This window comes from Elephantulus edwardii, unplaced genomic scaffold (assembly GCF_000299155.1).
Source record: "Elephantulus edwardii isolate Elephantulus edwardi_28Jun2011 unplaced genomic scaffold, EleEdw1.0 scaffold00065, whole genome shotgun sequence".
Classification (NCBI taxonomy): domain Eukaryota; kingdom Metazoa; phylum Chordata; class Mammalia; order Macroscelidea; family Macroscelididae; genus Elephantulus; species Elephantulus edwardii.
In genome coordinates this window covers 14,402,535-14,427,443 of record NW_006399815.1, presented here as the reverse complement: position 1 = coordinate 14,427,443, position 24,909 = coordinate 14,402,535, and the positions used below count along the sequence as shown (strand labels likewise).

General features: G+C 35.3%; 1 protein-coding gene across 4 annotated transcripts in view; it reads right to left on the bottom strand.

Moving 5' to 3' along the window:
- KIF21A (kinesin family member 21A) overlaps positions 1-24,909 on the bottom strand; it is a 202,675-nt gene that overhangs the window by 40,351 nt on the left and 137,415 nt on the right. The window contains exons 12-24 of one of the 4 annotated variants that reach the window (XM_006888203.1): positions 23,418-23,456; positions 18,050-18,140; positions 17,574-17,691; positions 14,278-14,466; positions 13,434-13,633; positions 12,088-12,195; positions 7,178-7,246; positions 6,850-7,064; positions 6,548-6,701; positions 6,145-6,339; positions 5,418-5,519; positions 4,098-4,263; positions 3,616-3,636 (exon numbers count right to left, since the gene is read on the bottom strand). In XM_006888203.1, the coding sequence (XP_006888265.1) occupies positions 3,616-3,636; positions 4,098-4,263; positions 5,418-5,519; positions 6,145-6,339; positions 6,548-6,701; positions 6,850-7,064; positions 7,178-7,246; positions 12,088-12,195; positions 13,434-13,633; positions 14,278-14,466; positions 17,574-17,691; positions 18,050-18,140; positions 23,418-23,456 (1,667 nt within the window). The remainder of the gene's footprint in view (positions 1-3,615; positions 3,637-4,097; positions 4,264-5,417; positions 5,520-6,144; positions 6,340-6,547; positions 6,702-6,849; positions 7,065-7,177; positions 7,247-12,087; positions 12,196-13,433; positions 13,634-14,277; positions 14,467-17,573; positions 17,692-18,049; positions 18,141-23,417; positions 23,457-24,909) is intronic. The other 3 variants (XM_006888204.1, XM_006888205.1, XM_006888206.1) reach the window with 3 other exon arrangements.

Below are 24,909 nucleotides of genomic sequence, written 5' to 3'. Positions count from 1 at the left end.
ATGGTGTTGGCAAAGAATACTAAATATACCTTGAACTGCCAGAAGAACAAATCTGTGTCACAAGAACTGACAGATTGTGCCTTCGAAGAAGAGTTAACAGACTTTGTCTCATATACTTTGGGAATATTAAACAATCCCTGGGGACATCATGCTTGCTAAGGTAAAAGAAAGGATCAATGAAAAAAAAGAGGAAGACTATAAATAAAAGTGCACTGACATAACAGCTGCAAAATGGGCTCAAAACTAGCAACAATTTTGAGGACGGTGCAAGACCAGGTACCAAGTCAATGGCACCTGATAGCAACAACAAAATGACTGAATTAACTAGCAACAGAGAAAACAAGGTTGTTAAAAACAATACACCACAGTAAAGTTATTTTGTATTTCCTCCTATAAAAAGTGGACTAGATTTGCTAGGCTTCTTTTGCAGAGAATTATGAAACCAGAGTTTAGAAAATCATGTGAATGCTTAATTTAAAACTTTATTTAGTTAGAGATAATTATGGCTTGTCCTAACCAATCTCACCAGAACACAGACCCAGACTAGGCTTGGTCTGAAGCATAAAATATATGCGCAACAGAAAACATCATCACCTCTTTGATTTACATTTCAACCATGAAAACTTGATTTTTGCCTCAAGGACAGTTTCTTTTTCCATGAAAACTTGATTTTCGCCTCAAGGATAGTTACTTTTTCCATCACAGTTGAATGAAAGACAAAGGTATATTTAAAATTCCCACACATGTAAAAGCCCACACATGTGAGTGTAAAGTTTCATGACCTCAATGTCAACAGAAATTAAGCAAAATGGTTGTAAAAAATAAGTCTTGGGTAGTGTGCACAAGACAGCTAACACAGTAGCCCTGAAACTGTTAACCTTAGAATGACCTGTTTGCAAGGATTGTCTTTGGCTGATATTTAAAAACTTGTCTCTCAGAGAGTTATTATAAATAATAACTATTATGGGTGGCTTACTGCTTAGTGTGTGCAAATAATATCGTTTGTAACATAGCATTCTTTTGGAGAGACTGGATGCTAGGTGCACCAGGTGTGTGCTTGTGTGTGTGTGTGTGTGTGTGTGTGTGTGTGCATGGTTAAACGAAAGATGCCTGGTCCCCAATAAAAACTGTGTCCACTGAGTCTCTTATAAGTTTCCCAGTGCATAAACATTGGGTACATGCTGCTGCATTTTTATTCCACCTGCGACCTCTCATGGAAGAAGAGTTGAAGAAGACTGGGATTCCTTGCTCCCTTAAGAACTCAATGTGGACTCCTACTGTATTGCTATAATACATCTTCACTATGAGTACAATTACATGTTGAGTCCTTGCAGCAAATCTCAACACATATGAGTGTTTTTAGGAACCCGCAACATAAGGAGAAAACTAGAAGGCTCTCCAAAGTTTATATATATATATATATATATATATATATATATATAGAGAGAGAGAGAGAGAGAGAGAGAGAGAGAGAGAGAGATACATAGATATGTATATATATCCAATATCCAAGCCTATTGATAAGAAGTGCAATCCCTGGCTAAACCTTTACCTTGATGTTTGTAATCTTATGTCGTGTACTCATTGCTTTAGCAACATCAACCTGCTTGAGAGTTCCATACAAGCAAAATATAGCTAACTCTCCCAAGTTTTAGTTAGGATTTCACTTTTTCTAGAGTGATTATTTTCTGGGCATCATTCAAGTAGCACTTTCTCCAGAAAGCCTTCACTGGCTCCTCCATTCTCACTGGGTGTCCTCATCTTTGTGCTCCCTATGAATGTATTTCAAGCACTGTCATCACTGTGTATTATAATACTGCATAATATTATTCCAATACTGTAGCACCTGTTTAAGGTCTACTAGGTTCAACAGGGCACCAAGTCCCAGATGTGTTTTATTCATCTTAGATCCTCAACACCCAGCCCAATGCTTCAGATAAAATTAGAGTGAAATAGGTCTTTTTAAAAATAATAGATCTGTGACTGTCCAGTGGAGTTTGTGAGAATGGTGCAGGAGCAGGCAGAGTCTTGGTCTATTGTGCACAGAGCTGTTCTAAGTGGGAGCTGATTTGATGGCATCTAACACCATGACCTTCTATGGATTCATCTTTCTTCTTTTTAAAAAGAAAATTCTAATACATCAACACTTTCCCCTGGCTTTTCTTCTCTGATTTAAAGCCCCAATTGAAGAGCAAATTTCTGGCTCAAGACATGGATTCTATCAGCTAAAAACTGTTAATAATTCTATGCTTCTGATTCTTCTTCAGCTATAGATTGAAAGTTGTTTGCAATGAGTACACAAGTGTTCGCTCACTTGTCAAAAGGGAAACATTACTCATCAAATTAGCAGTTTAATAGTTTTCTACACAAATGGACACTGAGAAGTAATGAATTTTTCTCCAGGCTAAGAGATCTTGGATTTACACAAAAATTATTTATTATTTTAAGTTGAACCACAAAATATAAAAGATGAAAGAGAAGGAAAAGAGAATAGAAAGAAAACTTGACAATGCATGGGATGGCAAAAATGTTGGCTATAAGGTAGAGGTTTTCCATCAAGTGATATCAAGCCCAACACTAGAGCAGCCTAAGAATGCTCTTTAATGGAACCAATCCTTGGTACACCTGTCACTGTTACAGACTGAACAACTCAAGCACAGGCTTTCTATACCTATCCTATGCAGCTAATTGCCAGAAGTGCTATTTGGATGTTAAAAATGTAGTTTAAACATCTAAAAATTAAGTAGTTCATGTATTCTCTTTGCAGAGCATACTAACATTTAATAGAAACACAAGTTCATAAACTGTTTATTCTAAAACACAGAGAATTCTATGTTTACAGTCATGTAATTAGAAAAAGCTAATTTCTGATTTTAAAATCATTTTCAATAAAAATTTCTCTATATTATGATTCAGAAAAAACTAAGCAATAAATTTCTCTCAATACTCCTTGATATTTATTAATTACTAAGAATTAACAGAGAAATTATCAGTGGTTGTGTACATTTCACAGAATGATTAAAATTACCATATTTTATCACATGCTCCTTCTAACTTAAAAATAATACATTATAAGTATTGTTTTGACCCGTTTAGAAAAAGATCCCCTGGATTGTTTTCTTCAGTTTATAATATTGAGACACAAGTGCTTAATTTTACAAAAATTAAGAGCTAATGAGATACAGCAAATATATACCAAAGGCATTAAACTGGTTTCAGAGAATGTTATTTGTGATGTTAAAACAGTAAGTGCAAGTTAATAAACATATTTTAAAATCTAAAATGAACATCTATTTTAATTGTTTCTAAAACTATATGGAGAAAGAACCTAAAAGTCTTTGGAAACTACAACCACAATTGGAGTTCAACTATTAAAACATTTAACAGCAATAAGTGTACTTCTTTAAATATCTAAGAATTTTAAAATCAGGAATGTCTGATAAAGACAAAGGACTTAGTAATATTTGTGATCATGGATACACCTCAATACAGATCATGCAAAAAACAGCTGGCTATCAAGAAAACAATTTTAAATAAAATGTACCACAATTAGTGTACATAAACAATTAGTAATTCATGCAGCTCTAGGGTACACAGAAAGCTAAATATACTTACCTAATGGTACGCTATCTAGATCTGTGTAAATAACAGCAAAAAAGGAAACAAAAGCAACACTCCAATCAAAACAGATCCAATATCAAGAACTCCCATATAAAACAACATTATGTATCATTTCTAAGAAGATACAGAATAGATGCCATAGCAAACACGGGATTTTAAAGACAGAGCTGCATAGTGAAGTAACAAAACTTGGTGAATACCTTTAACAAATCCAGAAACTTGACTGGTTTTCTGAAGTCATAAAACCTAATTGCTTAATGGTATTAAGTAAGCATTTTTAAGTGGGTTATTTTTTTCCTTGGAGAAACACTAGTTACTTCCCCCCAAATTTACACATGCAAATTAAATAATTAAAAGCATTAAAAGTAAATATAGCATCTATTCAGTCAAGTCACAGGGGGAAGAGGTACAGGATAGCATGCTCAAAGAGTAAGGCTACCATGCAATATAGGTAACAAAAATTTAGTCCAGATTACCTTGTAAAGCATGGCCTAATAAAGCATCCAGCTCAGGATTCAATTCTGCTTTCTCTTTCAGCATGTGGAATAAGAGCTGGTTTTGTGTAGCACTAGTTATTTCCGTTTGTTTAAGGCGACCTTCAAGTACTTTAATTTGAGCCTCTTTCTGAGCAGCCTGGAGACCCTATTATAAAAGCATTAAAAAAACCAAAACACAAACACAATACCCTTGTAGGTTATACAAAACCATCTACCACACACAGCCGTATCAAATAGCAAATGCATACAACACATGAACATTCAACATCAGATAAACCTGGGCTCAAATGCAGTTCCTCCACTTCCTGGCTTGGTGACCTTGGGCAAATTACCTCATCCCGATTCTCAGATTATCACTTGTAAAATGATATAAATAATATCCATTCCCAGCATGATATTAAGATGAAATAAGAGAAAAATAAATAATCAGTCCAGTACAATACCAACTAGGGGAGTGAGAAATCATTTGTCCAACATGTGGGCAGAAGTTTCTTACTGGTGACATATTAAAATATTTACCTTCAACAGAGAATTGAACTATATTTTTTCCTTACTCTTTTTCTTGTGAATTCTTTTTTAAAAAAACTATACTAATCAAAGTTCTGGTACGAAGTTTGCCCTTTGGAAGATATTTTAATCTTTCCAATGTGCTATAGCAAGGTGCTCTGTGGTGTAGCAGTCACAAGCATGGCTGCTAACAGAGAGAGACTTGCAACAGTTCTAGTCTGTGCTACAGGCTCACCAGCAGTGAGAATCAACTCAATGGCAGTGGTTTCAGTTTTGGTATATTAAAGTAAAAAAAAAAAGAAAATTATTTCTTTTTAAGTCATTTATCTATTCTAACATATAGGCAAAAGCTAATGAAATAGGATTAGAAAAATTTATCTAAATATGGCTTCCTTTTCTTAACTAAAAAAATGTAGACATACCCAACCAATTATGAAGAGTTTTCTTTCTTAGAGGAAAGTTCACTGGTCAAAGATAACTGAAACAATAATGAACTAGTCAAAGCTTGTTGTTGTTGTTATGTGCTGTCGAGTTGTTTGCGACGCATAGCGACCCTATGTACAACAGCCCTAAACCCTGCTCTATCCTGTGCCAATCGCACTGCCTCTGACACTCCCATCCTGATTACCCCAGTCATTGAATCAGTCCACCTCATAGAGGGCCTTCCCTTCCTGTGCTGTCCCTCCACCCTACCAAGCATGATGTCCCTCTCCAAGGACCTGTCCCTCCTTACAACATGTCCAAAGTGTGTCAGATGCTTAGGTTTTCTATAATAGTGTAGTTTAATCGTACCTTGTTGATGCCCATTGACAGGAAGTGGTCTAGCAAATAGCGGGCTTCTGTGAGTGTGCAGGCATTAATGACTGCAGTGACATCCAAGGTCTCACCTTCTTCCTACATGAAACCAGCATATGACAAACATTACTTTAAATAAAAGGCAAAAGCCATTTAAAATTTTATTAGGGTATTTATTTGATTGTATTAAGCTACCTATTGACACTACTCAGAAAAGTATAAGCCATCATTCCCTACCCCAAGAAATATATGGTCTGGGTGAAGAGTGATAAAGATATCTGGTTGAAGAGTAAGAAAGGTTTGACCAATTAAGAAGTCAAGAATACTACAATAAATGAAAGGAGCTCTGGTGGCCTAGTAGTAAGGTGATGTACTGCCAACCCAAAGGCTTGTGGTTCAAATCTACCAAGTAGGCCACAGGAGGATGGGCAATCTCCTTCCATACAATTTACTGCCTCTGAAAATTCCTGAAAGGTCAACTATGAGCCAGTTTCAGCACAATCATACATAATAACAACAACATAATAAATAAGACGTGTTGTAAAAAATTATACATGCCCTGTATTTGTAACACAATGATAATACCAGTGGACAGAATTACTCTGGAGTAGTCATGGTTTTTAATTAATTATGTTAAACCTAGAGTAGTCTGGGGCTATGGATAAACAATACAAACCCACTAAGCCACTAAATTGCTTGTTTGATGTTACTTTTAATTGCAAACCTTTGCTTCTTCCATCTGCATGATATTGGCTTGACAATCAGAAATACTGTCGTTAATATAATCTATATTAGCAGTAAGTGACTCTATTTCTTCATTGATGTTAACCACATTTTTATCTCCTTCTCCATTCTCCTTTACTATCTTCTCTCTTCTTTTTGAAAGTTTCTCTCGTCGTTTTGTAAGTTCTTCCCGTTGCTGTTGAAAAAAAAACAACCAACAGTTTGGATTTTGAGAAATGGCATTTATTGACTCATTCAAACTATTAAAAGAAGAAAAATGCACAACCAAAGGCACATAACAACAACAATAACATACACAAAAGAAATCATAGTAAATAAGTTTACCCACGGAGGAAATTTGCATCTGGCTAAAGTGAAGGAGATACATATTCTCTTTTCCATACCTTGAGGAGTCTATTCATATCAGCTTCCATATTGGAAATAGTCATCTTTTGCATGATAATGTCTGTAACCCTGCGTTCAAGAAGCTGCCACTTCATACGAGCTGTCTTCGAAGTAAACACTCGACCACTCAATCCTTTCCTCAGATATTTTTTTCTGTAATTATATAAAACCAGACAAACATAATTAATTACACATTCATTTGATCATGCACTGTCAAATATTGATGTCTTCCCTTAAGTACAACACTCAGAAATAATGCCTACAAAGATTATCTCAAGAGGAACTGAAGAGTTATGCTGACCTGGATCCATTTGCTGTGGCCGTGGGTAAGGCCTGGACTCTTGCCACAGGAATTCTCATTTTCTGTTGGGCTGCTGCCCTTGATGCATCTGTTTCTGTGGCAGCTGCAGTGGGACTTGTTTCCTGAACAGGGGCATCGGATGAGCTCAGCTTCCGAGTGACTTTTCCGGCCACTTTATCTGACATGGGCCTTACTTGACGACGAAGAGCTGTAACCTAAAACAGCAACAGGGGTTGACTCATTCTGTCAGTCTATAAAAATGTACCATTTATCTCAAAATCAGAATGTTCCTCCAAAACCCGTCAATTGGATAATTGGATTACACTACCTCTTCCGTTTTGCGACGAAGAACCACTTCTTGATTTCTTTTTTGGGCTTCCAGAAGTCTAAGTTGATGCTGTTTAAAAGAAAATAAAAATTGAGTGAGTGAAAACAGTAAAGTAAATGACGCAATCTTTCCTCTCAGTACATTTTATCATCCTTCCATAAACTGCAAAGGCTCTTAGCAGAATCTGACTTAATAAAAACAGAAAAATGTATTATATTCCAACAAACACAAATCTTTATTGGCATAGACACTTTCTTAAAAATAGATAAAACTCTAAAGCTCAGAGATAACTTATGTGGCAAACACATAGTGTTTATTATATGTGGGTACTGTTATAAGTGCTTTATAAATATTCCTTAATTTATTTTTTATCAGATACTTTGTTTTAGTTGCTAGCTAAAGGAGCAAATAGAAAGACACAAAAGCTGTCATTTGGCCCAGTGGTGGGAATCTTTGTTTTCTTGATGTTGAACTTCAATCCACATAGAAGGTTCTAGTCCTTGACCTTCAACAGTAAATGCCTCAGGTCGTCCTCAGTTTGCAAGCAAGGTTATGTCATCTGCATAACTGAGGTTGTTGATAAACCTTCTTCCAATTCTAATGCCACATTCCTCCTCACAGAGCTCAGCCTCTCAGATGATCTCTTCCACATATAGATTGAAAAGGTAAAAAAAACAAACCAAAACAAAACAAAAACCAGCAAAACCAAAATGAAAAGTATAGAGATAGGATGCATCCCTGGCATATACCTTTCCTGATCTTGAACCATTTCCTTGCTCTATTCTGATTACTGTTTTCTAGTTCAAGTACAGGTTTCGCAGGTAGCAGTAACAGTTGAAAAGCTTAAGTGAACATTGTAAAAACCTCCCAATTATACAAGATAAATCGTATACAGTTTTTAGAGTACAGTTAGTATTTCCTATTTGTGAATTCTACTTAAGTAGATTTAGCCAACCATCGATTTAAAATAACTGGGGGAAAACAAAACAGTAAAGTATTCAAAACAATTTCTTAAGGTTACGAATGAATGAACAGTGATCTTTACATAGCATTTATATTTTATTATGTATTTTAAGTAATCTATAGGCGATTTAAAGTAAGCAAGAGGATGTTCATCACTTATATGTAAACATGTAAACACTACTGCATCATTTTAAAGAAAAGACTTAAATATCAGTGAATTTTGGTATCTGAGAGGGTTCTGGAACAAATCAAATCCCCCATAAATCCCAAGGAATGACTATATATTAATCATATCTATATTTTTATGTGTAGTACATAGGAACAAAAATAATAAGCAATGTCTTAAAATGTGTTTACAGTAGATTCCAATAGGAACATTTTGGTATCTATAAAATCTAAATTACCCATGAATTAAATGTCAACTATGTTGATTAAATAAAGACATTGATGTGTTTAAAATCAGTAAGTAAAGAAGAGTCATTTATCTACAATATCTATTATTCTATCTTGTTATTCACTGCTACCTTGTTCTTTATATTTCCTTTACAATTAAAAGTATTTTCTAAATTATGTTTCCTTGGGAAACATTTATAAAATGTCAGGCAAGGCGAAAAAGAGAACAATGATGATTTTAGGGAAAAGAAATTGATGCCTTCTTTTTTTAAAAAAAGAAAAAAAAAAGATCAAAAAACCCAAAACAGGAATGGAAATCCAAACTCTCTGTAAATGTTCATTAAAATTAATGAAATTAAATTTAAAAAACAGAACTAAAAAAAAACCCAAACGGAATTTCTTCTTTTTAAAGTATAATGATATTGCCAAAAATCTGGTAAAAATAACACACAAAATAATCCTCATAAAGTAAAACTTTTATGTCAATACAGTTAGCAGTTGTGTGGATGTACTCTAAAGTTTCCCCTCATTTTAATCATATCTTAAATGTTATTTAATACTTAAACTGTATTTTTCCACATAATTTAGAATTCCCAACTCTTTACTTTGAAGGATTGAATGACAATCCATTAAATGAAATGGGCCATAATTTATTAAGCCATTCCTCCCACAATGAAGTAACTTGGCTGGTTTACATCTTCTCTGTAATAATTCTGAAATAAAGATTTTAACAAGTTAGAGTTTTTCTTATTTTAGATTATTTTCTTAGTATAGAGTGATATAAGTGGGATTTTTTAGTCAAAAAATGCATAAAGTTTTATAACTCTAAATAAAGCCTTTCCTAGTAGAACTGACTTTACTTCTAGAAATGATTTTAAGAATCCCTAGTGTGACGACGTCAGTCTGGAGACTAGGTGCACCTGATGCAGGCCATAATCTTTGCAATTACTTGCTATGCATCAGATAACTGGACAATGACTAGGGATGATAGATAGAGAATTTATGCCTTTGAGCTGCCGTGCTCGAGAAGAGTATTGACTATACCATGGACAGCGAGAACAAACAGTTTTGTCCTAGAGAGGGTGAAACTTGGTTCTACCTTTAAGGCAAGGATTATGTAGCTTTTTTTCTGATATATTTTGGGCATGCTGCAAGGAAGGATTGGTCCCTGGAGAGGGACATGATGCTTAGAAGGGTGGAGGGATGGCAAAAGAGAGGGAGGCCATAGATGAGATGGATTGATACAGTGACTGGAGTAATGAAGGTAGGTGTGTCAGAGATAATAAAGCTGGCACAGGATAGAGCAGGTTTCAAGGCTGTTGTACATTGGGTCACGATGAATCACAAGTGACTGGACAGTACATAATAATAATAACAGTGATGAAACAATCTTTGAAGTCACTGGGAAATTACTATCTCATATTATACTGCAAATAGTAGCCAAGTCTCCATTTTCTTCTATCTTATCATCTGGAATATAAAACTCAAACAAAATTTAGAATAATATTATACTGTTTCTCATGGCTTTCTTATTTAATTACTATAATCCATATAATATGATGGATGTCATATTATAAAGCTAATGGTCCAGGAGTTGACGGCATACCAATTGACATATTTCAACAAACAGACGCTGTCCTGGATGTGCTCACCAGTGCCAAGAAATCTGGAGGACAGCCACCTGGCCAAATGACTGGAAGAGATCTATTATTTGTTCCCATTCAAAAAAAAAAGGTGATCTGACAGAGTGTGGAAATTATCAAACAATATCATTGATAGCACATGCAAGCAAGATTCTGCTGAAGATTATCCAAAAATGACTGGAGTAACACATCAATAGAGAACTGCTAGATGAGCAGGCTGGATTTAGAAGAGGTCATGATATTCAGTATATTATAGCTAAGGTTAGATGGATCTTGGCAGAAAGCAGAGAGTACCAGAGGAATGTATATCTATGTTTCATTGACTATGCAAAGGCTTTTGACTGTGTGGGTCACAGCAAACTCTGGCTGACTCTAAGAAGAATGGGAATCCCAAAATATTTGATTGTGCTTATGCGAAACCTATAATTGAACCAAGAGTCAGTCATCAGAACAGAACAAGGAGAAACTGCATGGTTCAAAATTGGGAAGGGCATACACCAGGGATGTGTCCTTTCTCCATACCTTTTCAATCTGTATGCAGAACAGATCATCTGGGATGCTGGGCTGTACAAGGAGGAATGTGGCATCAGTATTGGAGGAAGATTCACCAACAACCTGTGTTATGCAGATGACACAACCCTGCTTTGCTGAAATTGAGGAGGATCTGAAGCACTTGCTGCAGAAGGTCAAGGACTGCAGCCTTCAATATGGATTCAAGTTCAACATTAAGAAAATTAAGATTCTCACCACTGGGCCAATTGGCAGCATCATTATGGATGGTGAAGACCTTCGGATTGCTAACAGATTTAGTTTGTTTGGTTCCACAATCAACACTCTTGGTACCAGCAACCAGGAAATCAAGAGATGAATTACATTGGGAAAGCCAGCTGTCAGGGACCTTTCCAGACTACCAAAGAGCAACAACGTCAGGCTGGAGATTAAAATGTGCCTGATCCGGGCCATAATCTTTGCAATTGCATGCTATGTGTCAGAGAGCTGGACAGTGACTAGGGATGATAGAAAGAGAATTGATGCCTTTGAGCTGTGGTGCTGGAGAAGAGTGTTGAATATACCATGCACTGCTAGGAGAACAAACAGTTTTGTCCTAGAGAGGGTGAAACTGGGCTGCTCCTTGGAGGCAAAGATTCTGCAGCTTTGTTTGACATACTTGGACATGTTGCAAAGAGGAACCACTCCTTGGAGAGGGACATCATGCTTGGGAGGGTGGAGGGACAGAACAAGTGAGGAAGACCCTCAATAAGGTAGATTGATTCAATGACTGGGGTAATGGGAATAGGTGTTTCGGAGACAGTGAGGTTGGCACAGGATAGAGCAGGGTTTAGGGCTCTTGTACATAGGGTCGCTGTGAGTCACAAGCAACTCAACGGCACTTAAGAACAAAAACAATGTTCATTTAGTATCTTTAACTTACATGAAAGAGTTCTAGTTATTTTAAAATATTGTTTAATTTGCATGATTCTTGCATGTTGTTGTTTGTAAAGTACTGTGAACTCAGATTTTAGCAACCCGTGTGACAGAGCAGCACTTCCTCACAGTGTCTTCTTGGCAGTGATTTCTATGGGAGTGGATGGTCACATATCCCTTCCTCAGAGCATCAGAGCATCCAGGTAGGATTGAACTGTTGACTTTTCAGTTATCAGTCACTAACTGTACCACAGGGGTCTCCTTTATTATTTTTTTTTTTGCTTTTCTTTTTTATTTAAATAATTTTAATGAACATTTACAGAGATTTTGGATTTCCATTCATTCATTGCTGCACTTCTCTACCTGCCCAGCCCTCCCCACCACAACCCAGTTCGCTCCTCTCTTTGAAAAGTAAAATAAACACTCTTTCCCGGGTACACAAGGTTTCCTTTATTCTTATATAACTGAGAGGTAACATTTACTCACATCTCTTTTACGCTGATCCTTTTTCAGCTGAGCAATCTCTCTGTTTCTTCTAGATTCTGTTAATCTGGCCTTCTCTTGTTCTTCTTTCATTTGTTTCATTAGGCGAACCTAAGACATTAGACGTACACAATTATTAAAATGATTCTACTGCCTCATATGCTAAGCCAACAATACATGTGAAAGGAAATTCTTAAGAATTCAGAATTCTTAGCGTAGTGAGTTTTGCCACATATTTGAAATGCACACTTCTTATATTTGCAGATATATTATAGAAACTTCATTTCTGTCCAATCACTTAGTGCTTTATATATGTGTTCAATATATGGCTATTCAGGTGAATGAAGTTTTGTTACCTAGTCTACTATCAGAAATTATCAGAAGTCAACCTTGAATGAGTAATTTTATAGCTTTGATTTCCTCATATATTAAATAGGGATAATTGCTTTACTATACATCGTATTGTTGAGAAGATCTATTATCTGTAAAGTGCTTAATAACAGTACTTTCCTGGCATATAGTAAGCCCTTAATACTCAAAACCGTACTTCTCTCAAGTAAATTTCAGCTCACAGTGGCCCATCATCAGGTCTCTGAAGCTGTAAAGCTTGATGAGAAGAGGTTTCGCAACTTTCTCTCAAACTTTCATTTAGTAGCACAGCACATAAAAACATCTAATAGATATTAATTGTTCCAGTTTATAACAGCAATTATACAACATAAAGTCAAATTATTTCTTACATTATTTCTATATTTGCTAAGTTAGGAAACTACACTGATTTAAGTGTAATTAATCTCACAAAAAAAAATGGGAACTAGATCAGGATACATAGTTCTCTCTGGTCAAGGAAAAAATGCATGGGAGTATAAACAATTCAAGATACTCTCTACCCCTTGGAAAAAGAAGAATATGACTAAGACGGTAAATATAAAGAGATTTAAGTGTATCTTTAACGTATAATTTACTAAATTTGATCATGCATGGCATTCATTGTTATTATCAATGTAATTTTCTAAGTTTTACATATTTTATACTTTTGTTCACTGTGTACAAGTTTTCAGAGGAAAAATAGCAATCTCTGAGAAGACATACTGACTACGTGATTTTAAGCTGCTCTGAAGCAAGGATTTGATGATGGATGGATGGATGGATGGATGGATGGATGGATGGATGGATGGATGGATAAAGAAAACAATTTCTACTTGCCAAAGGGAAGCACATCCTTTATAAAAAGACGAGGATACCTTTTATTGAACGTAGAGAGAACCATGCTAAATAGGAGGGGTCTGGGGTCCCAAATGATACAAACAGCCTCAGTTTCAAGTATTCATGGAAAATATGACCAATACCTTAGTCTTTTTCATTTCCGTCACATCCTGCTGCAACTTTCTCAGCTGCTTTTCATATTGAGACTGGTTTCTGAGCAGCCGTGCGTGCTCTTTTTGGGCTGTTTGAAGTCTCTGCAATTCTTTATTCATAGCCTGGAGTTTCTTTTCATATTCAGATTTAACTTTTTTTGCTTTTTCTTCTGAGTAAGATTCCACTGAACCTAAATTACCGAAATATTTATATTCTGTATGAGATAATGGCTTTTTAGTTCACAAATGTATAATTTAGGATCTTAAAAAATTGTTGAGTTTTTCCAAACACAGACCTCAGGAGAATAGCATGTCTCTCAATCACTTTTATTATCTAATTTTATATAGTTTAATAATTTTTAAAATCCTCTTTTAAATTTTTTCTTTTTCAATGATCCCAGCATAAATCAAGATAGTAACAGCCTTGTTGTTGAGTGCCATAGAGTTGGAACCAACCCATGGTGGATGCTCCAGCGGGTTTTCAGAGGCCTTTAATCACACGAGAGGAGACTGTTCATCCTTCTCCCAGTGTCGCTGGTGGATTTAAACCACATCCCTTCAGGATGGCAGCACAGCTTCTTACCACTAGGCCACCAGAGCTCCTTAGTCAAAATAATTAGTCTATACAGATACCAGGGTGGCAAATGAAAGGAATAATTTTTAATATAAGTTAACATTCAGTATATGGCTTCTGGCACATGGCATCACCAGGAGTCAGAATCAATTGACTGGCATTGAGTTGGAGTTTTCATTTGTGGTTTTTGACATTTTTTTTGCTTTTAAAGTAAACAACTCTCCTTGACAGTTGAATTCATTTGAACTAATCAATTCTTACCTAAGTTTTGAAGCACCTGATCTCTTTCAAGCTGGGTGTCCCGAATTTTATGCTGCAACATCATTAGCTTCTCTTCATACTGCCGTTTCAGCGTCTGCAGTCTTTTCTGGCTGTTCTCTAGTTCATCAATAAGCTTTTGCTTGATTGCAATTTCACAAGTAATGTTTGCTAAGTCAGCTTGATAATTAGCTATTTTAAAAAAGAAAGAAAGTAAAAGTACTGAAAATAAGTCATGATATCATCATTCCTGCTTGTAAATAAAAGCTCAAAATGCATCTATATCCAGGAATTCACTTAGTAGCTGTAAGAAAAACTAAAGTTATAAATATGAACAAGGTAAAGGTGACCTACATTGATCAGGAATATCAGATACCAATTGTAATATATAAGAATAAAAACCACTAACATCTTCACTTGTTTAAGTAAATCAGACTGAGGGGACATATTATATGGGTCAACAGCTAAGAAATTTCCTTTTCAGATGGCCTACCAATTCTATCCATAGGTCCATACCCCAAATTGGGACAATAGAGACTCAGATAATTATGTACGTATATTTAGTGCTGGATACTTTACAACAGCAAAAAAGATGGAAGCAACCAAAACATACAAGAGATAAACAGAAAAACAAAGTGTGGTACATACATACAGAGATATACAAGTAGCCAGTGAGAGAACTCAAGTCCTAACCCATGCTACAGCAGGGATGATGCTTAAAAACATTATGCTGAATGGGAAACAAAAAGTCACTCATGAAAGAATAAATATGGCTAAGTCATAAAAAGGCAAAATCAAGAAAATGGGTAGAAATCTAAGTTTCTTAGTAATTACCAAGGGTACAAGAGCGGAGGAAAATCAGAGCTTAGGTTTACAGTGACAAAAATTCACATTGGTTAAGGACAGAATTGAATGGCTGACTAAAGTAATTGTTCTCAGTAAGTTGTATACCTCTAAAAAGTTGGATTAGCAAAAGTTGCATGAAAGATACATATTTACAACAAAACAAATAAGCAAATGTATAATGAGCTGGTTCTTAGGCTGCTTAAGGAAGCTCAAGTGGTACAGTCTAGTCGCTCCTAACCCAATGGCCAGTCATCTGTATTGGTTCAAATCCACCTGTGGCAATCTCCTCATGTGTGATTTACAGGCATGAAAACCCAGTACAGGGCCAGTTATGAGTTAGTTCTGACTTGATGGCAGTGAAGTTTTGAATGCTAAGGTGTTTAATCTATAAACAAGTACTAAATGGGATTTGCCTAGTGGGCTTGGAGATTTAAGGCCAGGGTTTCATGAAATATCCCTGTTAATTAGTCTATTAATGTATTTGGAGGACCTGAAGTGCTTGCTGCAGAGGGTCAAGGACTGCAGCCTTCAATATGGATTGAGGCTCAATGTCAAGAAGATAAAGATTCTCACCACTGGACCAATTGGCAGCATCAGGATGGATGGTGAAGAGATTGAGGTTGTTCACAGCTTTAATCTGCTTGACTCCACAATCAACACTCTTGGCACCAGCAGCCAGGAAATTAAAAGACTTATTGCAATGGGAAAGTCTGTTGTTAGGGACCTCTCTAAAGTACTGAAGAGCAATGGTGTCTCTCTGGAGACTAAGGTGTGTCTGATACAGGCCATGGTCTTTGCAATCACTTGTTATGCATCAGAGACTTGGACAATGACTAGGGAGGATAGAAGGAGAATTGATGCCTTTGAGCTTTGGTGTTGGAGAAGAGTACTGAATGTACCATGGACTGCCAAGAAAACAAACAGATTCATCCTGGAGAGGACCGGGCTGCTCCTTGGAGGCAAGGATTCTGAGGCTTCATCTGACATACTTTAGTCATGTTATAAGGAGGGACCGGTCCTTAGAGAAGGACATCATGCTTGGGAGGGTGGAGGGCAGGTGCAGGAGGGGAAAGCCCTCTGGGAGATGGACAGATGGGGTAATCAGGATGGGTATATTGGAGACAGTGAAATTGGCACAGAACAGAGCAGAGCTTAGGGCTGTTGTACACAGAGCTGCTATGAGTCACAAGTGACTCGGCAGCACATAACAACGACAACAACAACAACAGCAACAAATGTATTTGGTGCTTCTATTCTACTTCCCGGAGCTCTGGTGGCCTAGTGGTAAGAAGGTATGCTGCAATCTCAAAGGCACATGGTTTGAAGCCACCAGCTGTTCTGCAGGGGATGGGCAATCTCCTTCCATGTGTTTAACTGCGTCTGAAAACCCAGTGGAGGGTCAGCTATGGATAGGTTCCAACTCGACTGTACACAACAATAGCAACATTCTACTTCCTTGTTTGCTGCATAGTGCTTAGAATCCAAAGCTTACAAGTAGTCATTCAAGATACAGTAAAACATGTGAGAGTCAGAACTTGACTGGATTGCCTTGTTTTCTTGTGTCCTACAAGCTCCAAGCGACTCGATGGCACATAACAACAACAACAACAACAATAAGCTCCCTATTTTTGTCAGGACACTTATTACTTTTATATAGTAGAAAATTAGTCTTCTTCTTCTCTGACAGGTCTCCACCTAGCATAGTTTCTACAATTGGTCTCTTATTCACCTGGAGAGAAATAGAAAAAAGCAAAGCCAGGAAAGGAGGTTATGGAATGTATGATTAATTGTCGGCAGGAAAATCTGCCCCCTTTATTATAAGGTCATAACTGGATGGTGCCCAACTACCATTATTCAACATTTTGATCAAAGATTCTATAGAAAAATCTTTATCAAAATGGGGAAAACATAGAACAGAATTTTAAATTCTGATGGACTCTAGTCTCTCTGGAGCTGTGGTGACTGGGAAAAAAAAATCAAAACAAAAACACAACAACAACACTGACTATTATTCTCTGCTACTCATTAAAAATATAAGTTAAAAATATCCCAAAGTACTCCTAATACCAAGTATCCTGAAGTATTCCTAACAACCAAACAATAGCTTAGCTTAACTAGTACGAACGTCCACCTTGGGAACTGTGCTCTTTCTAGATCTATCTATATGATCAAACTGACAACTCCAATTAGAAAGATTAGATAGGAAATTTAGGAGGCAGTAATATTAAGAAGGTTAATGGAGAGGAATAACTCAAAATAGGAGGGTGTGGATGGCCTGACAACTCGAAGGTAAAATTAATGTCCCTAGCTTGCACATGCAGAAATTAGTGTATGTTTTACAATGTATATTCTCAAGAACCACAGTTTTTTAAAAAAATGGTAAATGTTAAGCATTTTCTATCTCAGTTTAAACAAGTTCCCAAAAAGCATTCCACGTACTATGTGGCAGGTACCTTTTTCATCTGATTCAGAATCTGATTCATCAGAGCTTTCACCTCCTTCAATGTCATCTTCCTCCTCCTCCTCCTCTTCTTCCTCATCCTCATGATCACTTACTTCTTGACCTTCTTCCTAAAATTTAAGTTGTGCAACAAGATAATACTGGCAAAGAAAACAAATTCTCTAACAAAGGGATCACTGAAGTACAGAAGGGCGACTACTGTACTTTCTGTAAATTATTTTTAGAATTCCAAGGTTTTAGTTACTGCAAAATAATTTTGTCTTAAACCAACTTGATCTTTCATAATAATATATCACCCCTTTCAAATCCACCAAATGCTTTCACAATACTCAATACTAAGAGTCACCAAGATTTTAGGGCTCAAGTTTCTGAGGAAATAAATTCCTTGAGGAAAGAGTTTCTATTGAGTACATTATAAATTAATACCATCACCCGCAACCAAGAACAAGTTCATTCTCTCCTACTTACCAATTCCAATTCATTGTTTTCTCTTTCTGAAGTACCTTTTTCTTCTTTCTTCTCTTGGTCAGTGTCAGTATTGTCTTCTTTACCAGTTACACTAAAAAAAAAAAAAAAAAAGAAAAAAGATAAATATGTGTTAACTTTTTCTCTCAGAATTTTAAAAGGCATCAATTAAAAAAAGAAACAAAATGAGTTGACATTTTAATTGAAAGGAGTTGTAATATCTGATGCTTCAGAGGAACAGAGAACATCACTCAGTTAACAGAACAGTTATTAAAGTCCTAAAGAAAAGTATATTCTCTAGAAACTCTGAGGAACATATGATTCCTTGAAGCATGAGACTTGCTAAGGGAGCTAAGAACTAGTCAAATAAATAACCTAAGACCTAGAACCAAAAGGAATTTAAACTTAAGGGATGGGCAGAGGAGGGACCCAAGGGGCAAAAAAGGTTTTCTAACCTAATTATGAAAACTTTTTCAAGTTAAACACAAAGCTACATCAAAATTTTACTTTTACTGCTACCCAAATAAATATACAAATAACTGGAATGATCCTAAGTCTGGACCCCTTCATCACATCTACATTAGATATATCCACTGAGATTGTCCAGGTCTCTTTTCTGTTGCAGCACCAGTTCTTGTCCCTAGGCCATCCCTACAATACAAAACTTATGGCCCATTATGTTCTCACAAAAAAGAACCTTTCTACTACAGAACTGCCTTTGACTTGGTAAGAATCCCCAAGATTGATTACTTATTTAATTAATTAATTCCCTGAACGATAGTACCAGGTAACAGTAATAGCTAAATTAATTTACCTGGTGGCCCTGAGTAACTAGCAGATTCTAAAGTGAACCAAGTTTGCACATTCATATCAAATCAGTCCTTTTTTCAATTTAGCAACTAGAAATTAAGTTATACTGCTATTCAATACTTTTAAAGAAGCTAAGTGATATTAAGAAAGAAAACTTTAAATTAATCTACATTTAAAATTTTTTGTGCCATATAAATGTTTATTATTTTTACTTGTTGAGAATATATATCAACAAAATTCAAACTCATTCTTGCCAGGTTGGCCTTGACTCATAAGCTGACCCCTCTAATGAGTTTCTGAGTCTACAAATTGCCCAGAAGGAGATTATACATCATTTCCCCTCAGAGCCACCGGGGGATTCTAACCACCAGAGAGGTGTGGCCTTTGAGTCAGCAGCTCAGCTCCTTGTGGACTATGTCACCAGATGTGCAAATAAAGCGACAGTCTCCAACTGAAATTCTCCTTGAAAGGGCTTTGTCAAAGAGATTCATAAAGCTATCATTTTTTTCAGATATTCTGCTATGTCAGGTTATTCTTCTAATACTAAGCTTATTTTTAGCTTTGAGGCTAAAGTGTTCCGTTTTTAAATGTCAATAAAATGCACAATAATATGCTCTAATGGGGGTAAGAAATAAAACCTGAAAAAGCAATGGTCAAGAATTAAAAGGAGCTACAAGGTGAATTAGGTCTCACTTTACACTAAGAAAGCAATCGTTCTATGTTCTTTAGAGAAGGAAGAAAAGGAAAGTATTCAAGTTCTTTTATTTAAGCTATCTATCCCTGGACTGTTCCTTTTATGGAATTAGCTAGACTACACCTGTAAACATAATATTGTATCCTTTATTAAACACCGGGGAGCTCTGATGGCTTAATCCATAAAGGTTGTGCTACTAACACAAACGTGGCATCTCTGGCAGTTCAAATTCTCTAGTGGTTACAAGGGAGAAAGAAGGTCAAGCTCCTCCCATGCAATTTACAACCACCTGAAAACTCACTGGAGGCTCAGCTCTGAGTTAGTTCCAACAGGACAGAAATAAGTTAGTAAGTTACTGAATTCATATGTAAAGACTCACAGACTAATTCTACTTTGGAGATCTTGTACAATGTGATAGAAAATCAAAACCAAAAATCAAACGCAGTGCTGTCAAATAAATGCTGACTCTTGGTGACCTTCAATTGGGGTTCTGAGGCTTAAGGCACTGTAATAATTCTAAAACAGTAGTAAATGAGGCTTTCTTCTCTTCTAGCAAAAACTATTGCAGAAACTCTAACGTTTTGCTTTAGGGCCCTATTCTCACAAATTGTTGAAAACCTAGAAAGAAATCCTCTTTGATCCAATTCTGCAATTAAAAAGTCAGCAGCATGCACCCAAACAGATGCTGTACTTTAGATTTAGGTATAAAATTTAAGGCATGGAAAAGAGAATCTTTTCAGTCGCAGGACAAGAAAAGACAAACATTCTACATTGCTTTGGTCCACCTCCAGAAACCTCTCTCTCTGTAGGTCTGTAGTTTCTTTTTCTCACATACCACTGTTGCAGTGTGCATGTTATGTATTGTATGTTCCTTTGTTACCTCAAGGTCTAAATCAAACTCACTTTACTCAGGTTATTATTAACAGTCACCTATTCTGAACACTTCACGTAGCCCACCTTCCTAATTCCTCTTACACTAATATCTATCTTAACACATTGCATTTACATACTAAGTTAACTCACATGCTTTAAGTTGGTCATGTCACTTTCTGATGCAGGGAATCCAGCTAATTTATCTTTACAGATCACTTTCAAGATTTATAATTTCAAAATATAATGACACTTAATAATTGTTGTACAAGCAGCTCTGAATTATGAATGAGTTCCATTCCTAATCTGACTTTAAGTAGAATTTCCTAATCTGACTTTAAGTAGAATTTGTATATAATTTGAAAGAGGTATGGTTCATATCTAATTTCAGTTAATCAAATATTTGACTTTATGTATAGTATATAGTGTATCCTCCTATACACAAAACCATTAACAAAACACTTCTAGATACATTATAACATCTTTAACATAGTAATCTAGTTCTTATAATGTTTTGATGCTCTCATTTATTATTATAAACCATCGTATATATCTCAGCTTTATAATGCAACAGTCATAATAACTACGGTTGTAGCTGTAGCTAAATTAGACATTCATAATCTGAAGACTGCTTGTACCTTAAATATTCACATTTTTCCAATTAACTGAAGAAAACTGATATATATCATAACTATTTAAGTAGCAAAGGGAGAGATTGATGCTTGCACTTTGGTACATATACAGAATCAGAATCTTGGAGCCAGAAAGAACATTAGCAATAATGCAGATTAAGCCCTTCATTTGACAACCCAAAAAGAAACTGTGGCCTGGGGAAGTTAGTAGACTTAAAAGTGTCCTGGCCCTGAGGCTAGTTATTCTCAAAGCCTGTACTCAAAGGTCAGTCAACAGTTTGGGAAAAATCCATTTCATCACACAGCTTTTTAGAAACGCAGAAGCTCTGGCTCCATTTCAGTTCTCATGAATCACAAGTTGTAGTGAAATCCTAACATGATTTGTAGGCACATCTGATTAAGAAGCATTATCGTAGCAAATCAAACTACTCTGCTTTTGGAATCCTTTATAAATTATGTAAAATTTGGACATAATTAATTACCCTCTAGGAACTAAATATATTAAAGGAGCCCTGATGGCATAGCATTTTTCATGTTGCGATCTAACTGAAAGGTCAGCAGTTCGAATCCAAAGCTGCTCCAAGGGAACAGTTGGTTAGTTTCCTCCCACAGAGATTTACAGCCACCAGAACTCAGTGGAGGGTCACTAAGAATTAGAATCAACTTGATGAGACCCGAATATATTAAGGTAGAAAAATATGTATACACAATACTCTTAGCTTTGCATCTACTATGACTTTCCAAAATGGAAATTTCACAGTGCTGATGTTTTAATTTAATCAGTATGATAAATGTACCAAAAGTTTGCAGTGTGACCTACAGATAATTAGAATTACAGTAAAACTTATTAAAGCCAGAACTCAATGGGCTACCTTGTTTTTTTCCAGGTCCCCACCTTTGACAGAATGCCACCTTATCACTTTTCTAGCATTCACTTTAGTGGAAAATAGTTTTCCTTTTCTGACAGATGTCAGGTTCTGGTTTTCACATATATTCTAGTTATAGTCTAATATAGTTATAGAACACTCTAAAGAAGCTAAGGTTTTTCCTGTGTTGTCAAGTCAGAACCAATCCATAGCTAGCCTCCAGCTGGTTTTCAGAGGTGATTGACCACCCTTCCCTCATGGAGCAGTGGATTTAAACTATTTGCCTTTGGGAATATAATATGACCTCTTACCACGATAGCACTAGAGCTCATAAAACTCTAGTGTGTTCCATTATATATAAAATATAATTCTTGAATACAAAGAATAGAATATTTTAACATAAGTACAATTTTTAAGCTTTTAGATTGTTGTTGTTGTTGATTGCCTTCGAGTCAAGCACATCTCATAGTGACCCTAAGAACAAAAGGCCTGGAGCCTTTCTATAACTATCAACATTTGTCAAAGTTCAGAGAGTTTCCAGAGGCATGTTGTTTAGGAAGTGGATGACGCTTAAAGTAAAATATTAGTTTAACTTACTATTGCTTATTAAAGGTTCTCAAAAAAGTTTATTGTTACGGAAGAGATAAAATTTCCAAAGTGCCATTGTTTAAACATCATTTATAATGTTACTTAGTATTACATAAATATTATTTGGAAGTTAGTTTGGCATTTTTTTCCTTAATTATACTGTCTGTATGATCTAGAAATTTGTTTATGAAAAAAATAGTCTGATAAAAGGAAATAAAAGAATACCTGAGCCTTTAAAATAACCACAATTTTAAATTGGTAAAATACTATTTACTATGTAAAGGATTAAGAAATACTTTAAACCTTACTCAAATGTTAAAAGGAATGAAAAAGAGAATATCATAATGTTTTGCTCATTTTAAATACACTTTAAAAGTAAAAGCTGTTTTTCTATATTAATTTTAAGATAGCTTTCAATCTTATCTGTAGTAAGGCCACAGTTCCTTTTACTTTTATGTTATATGTGTGTTTCCAATAAAGACTACACCAAATAAGGAAGAAAAAGAGAAGACCACCCAATGACTTAGCATGTGTTGTCACAAAATGTGAATTCCCACCCAGTTAATAATTCACAGCTTGCTCGCAAGTTTCTGAAGATAACAGAAGAACCGAGTTTCCTTCCAACAAGTCAATTGATATGTTTTTGGTAATTTTTAGACAAAGAAGTTACCACTAAAATCATGGCAGTTTATTTTGAAATTGCATGAAATTGTTGAATTTTAATTCATATAACTAGTGAAGGTTTTATTCTTTAAAGGCCATGTTTTTATTTGCTATAATAAATACAATCAATTTTACTCTTAAGAGCAAATAGCTAGTCTAGTCTGAAACAATCTATAACACATTTCTTTGTGAATGGTAACTAAGTAGTTAAATGACATTTCAATTAAAAACCTGGGAAATATTCCAACCTTCTTTCTTCTCGATTGCTTTCCTCAAGTTTCTGTAGCCTTCAAAATCACGAGGCACAGTATTGGAAGGCCAAGCCAATGAAGGACACAAACCAGACAGTAAAAAGCGAAAGTGGTAAGAAGGTAAAAATGACACATGAGCTTGAAGACTTTAAAATAAATTTTAAAAGATATCATTAAAGGACAATACACAGTAAAAAGGCAATACATTATTTATGAATTAAAAGTAAGTAGAAAAAACAAGCAGCATTATAGCTAAGAAGAGTATAGAGACTATTGGTTCAAATTATTCACCAATATAAGGCACAGCCTCTATTTTATAAGTAGTAAGAGTGTTTGAATGCCATTACGTTTTTCTGTCTGAAATAGATCAATTAGCTTCTCTCCCACAAAAGCCCATTTTCCATATTCTCTTCCTTCTTTTGAAACTTTTCGGAAGAAATATTTCAATGGCATCATTAAAAGAGAATCAAAAAGTAATGCCTTTATACCATAAAAATGATGCTACCACTAAAACTACACACTAGGATAATTTCATTTTCTGTTTTAATATACTACTTTACTAATTCTTAAATTAAAAAAAGAAATCCCATTTCAAACTTGTACATGAAATTTTATCATGGAAAATGAAACTGCTTGTTAAGATTATCAGTGAAAAAATGTAATTTTATGAATTAAAAATAAAATTTCATAATATTAGCATTAAAGATGTTATTGTGCTGATTATGAAAACCAACTAGTAAAATGATATAACTAAGGCAAAGATGGCAATAAAATGGGAAACACAGTACATTCCATTAGTAGAATTTCTTGATGAGAAAAGTATAATAAAACCATAATTATACAGTTTTCGCTTTTGAAAGAGATATCAAAGAATACTATCATAAACTTAGGGATCATCACTCAATGGAATGTACTGAACAGCGATATTTGCTATGAAGACATATAGGTAGATACGAAAGGCTCTGGTTAGCAAAATAGGAATTTGGATACAGCACACATCTCAGAATTCCAAAATAGTTCTCAAAATTATCAGTATCTTAAAAGGAAGAGATTGTATCCAAGTCAGAAGTTATCAAATAGGTGGGTTGCGTTTGGTTTTTTTTTTTATTTCCATTTTATAACATATATGTTCACACATGATTTTTGTTGTCTGCTGGTCCATGATTGTTTTTAACAGTCTATTTATTTGCTACTAATAAAAAAAAAAAGTCTGAGCATTCTTTCCGAGGAAAAAACAGTAGATTGATATTTTCTTCATCAGGGATCAAAAAATTCAAAAGAGTTGCTAGGAAAAGAAAACTAAAATATCTAGCTGAGAAATCTATGTGTTTTTAGAGCTTCAATCCAACACCACTAAATATATATATAGGGCAGTCTGAATGATGATTGACACTTTGGATTACACTTCAAGTCATTTCAAGCTAGATATCCAAAAATATATTTATTGTGTAATTTTTTATCTACATAAAAAATCTTTCAGATTTATATC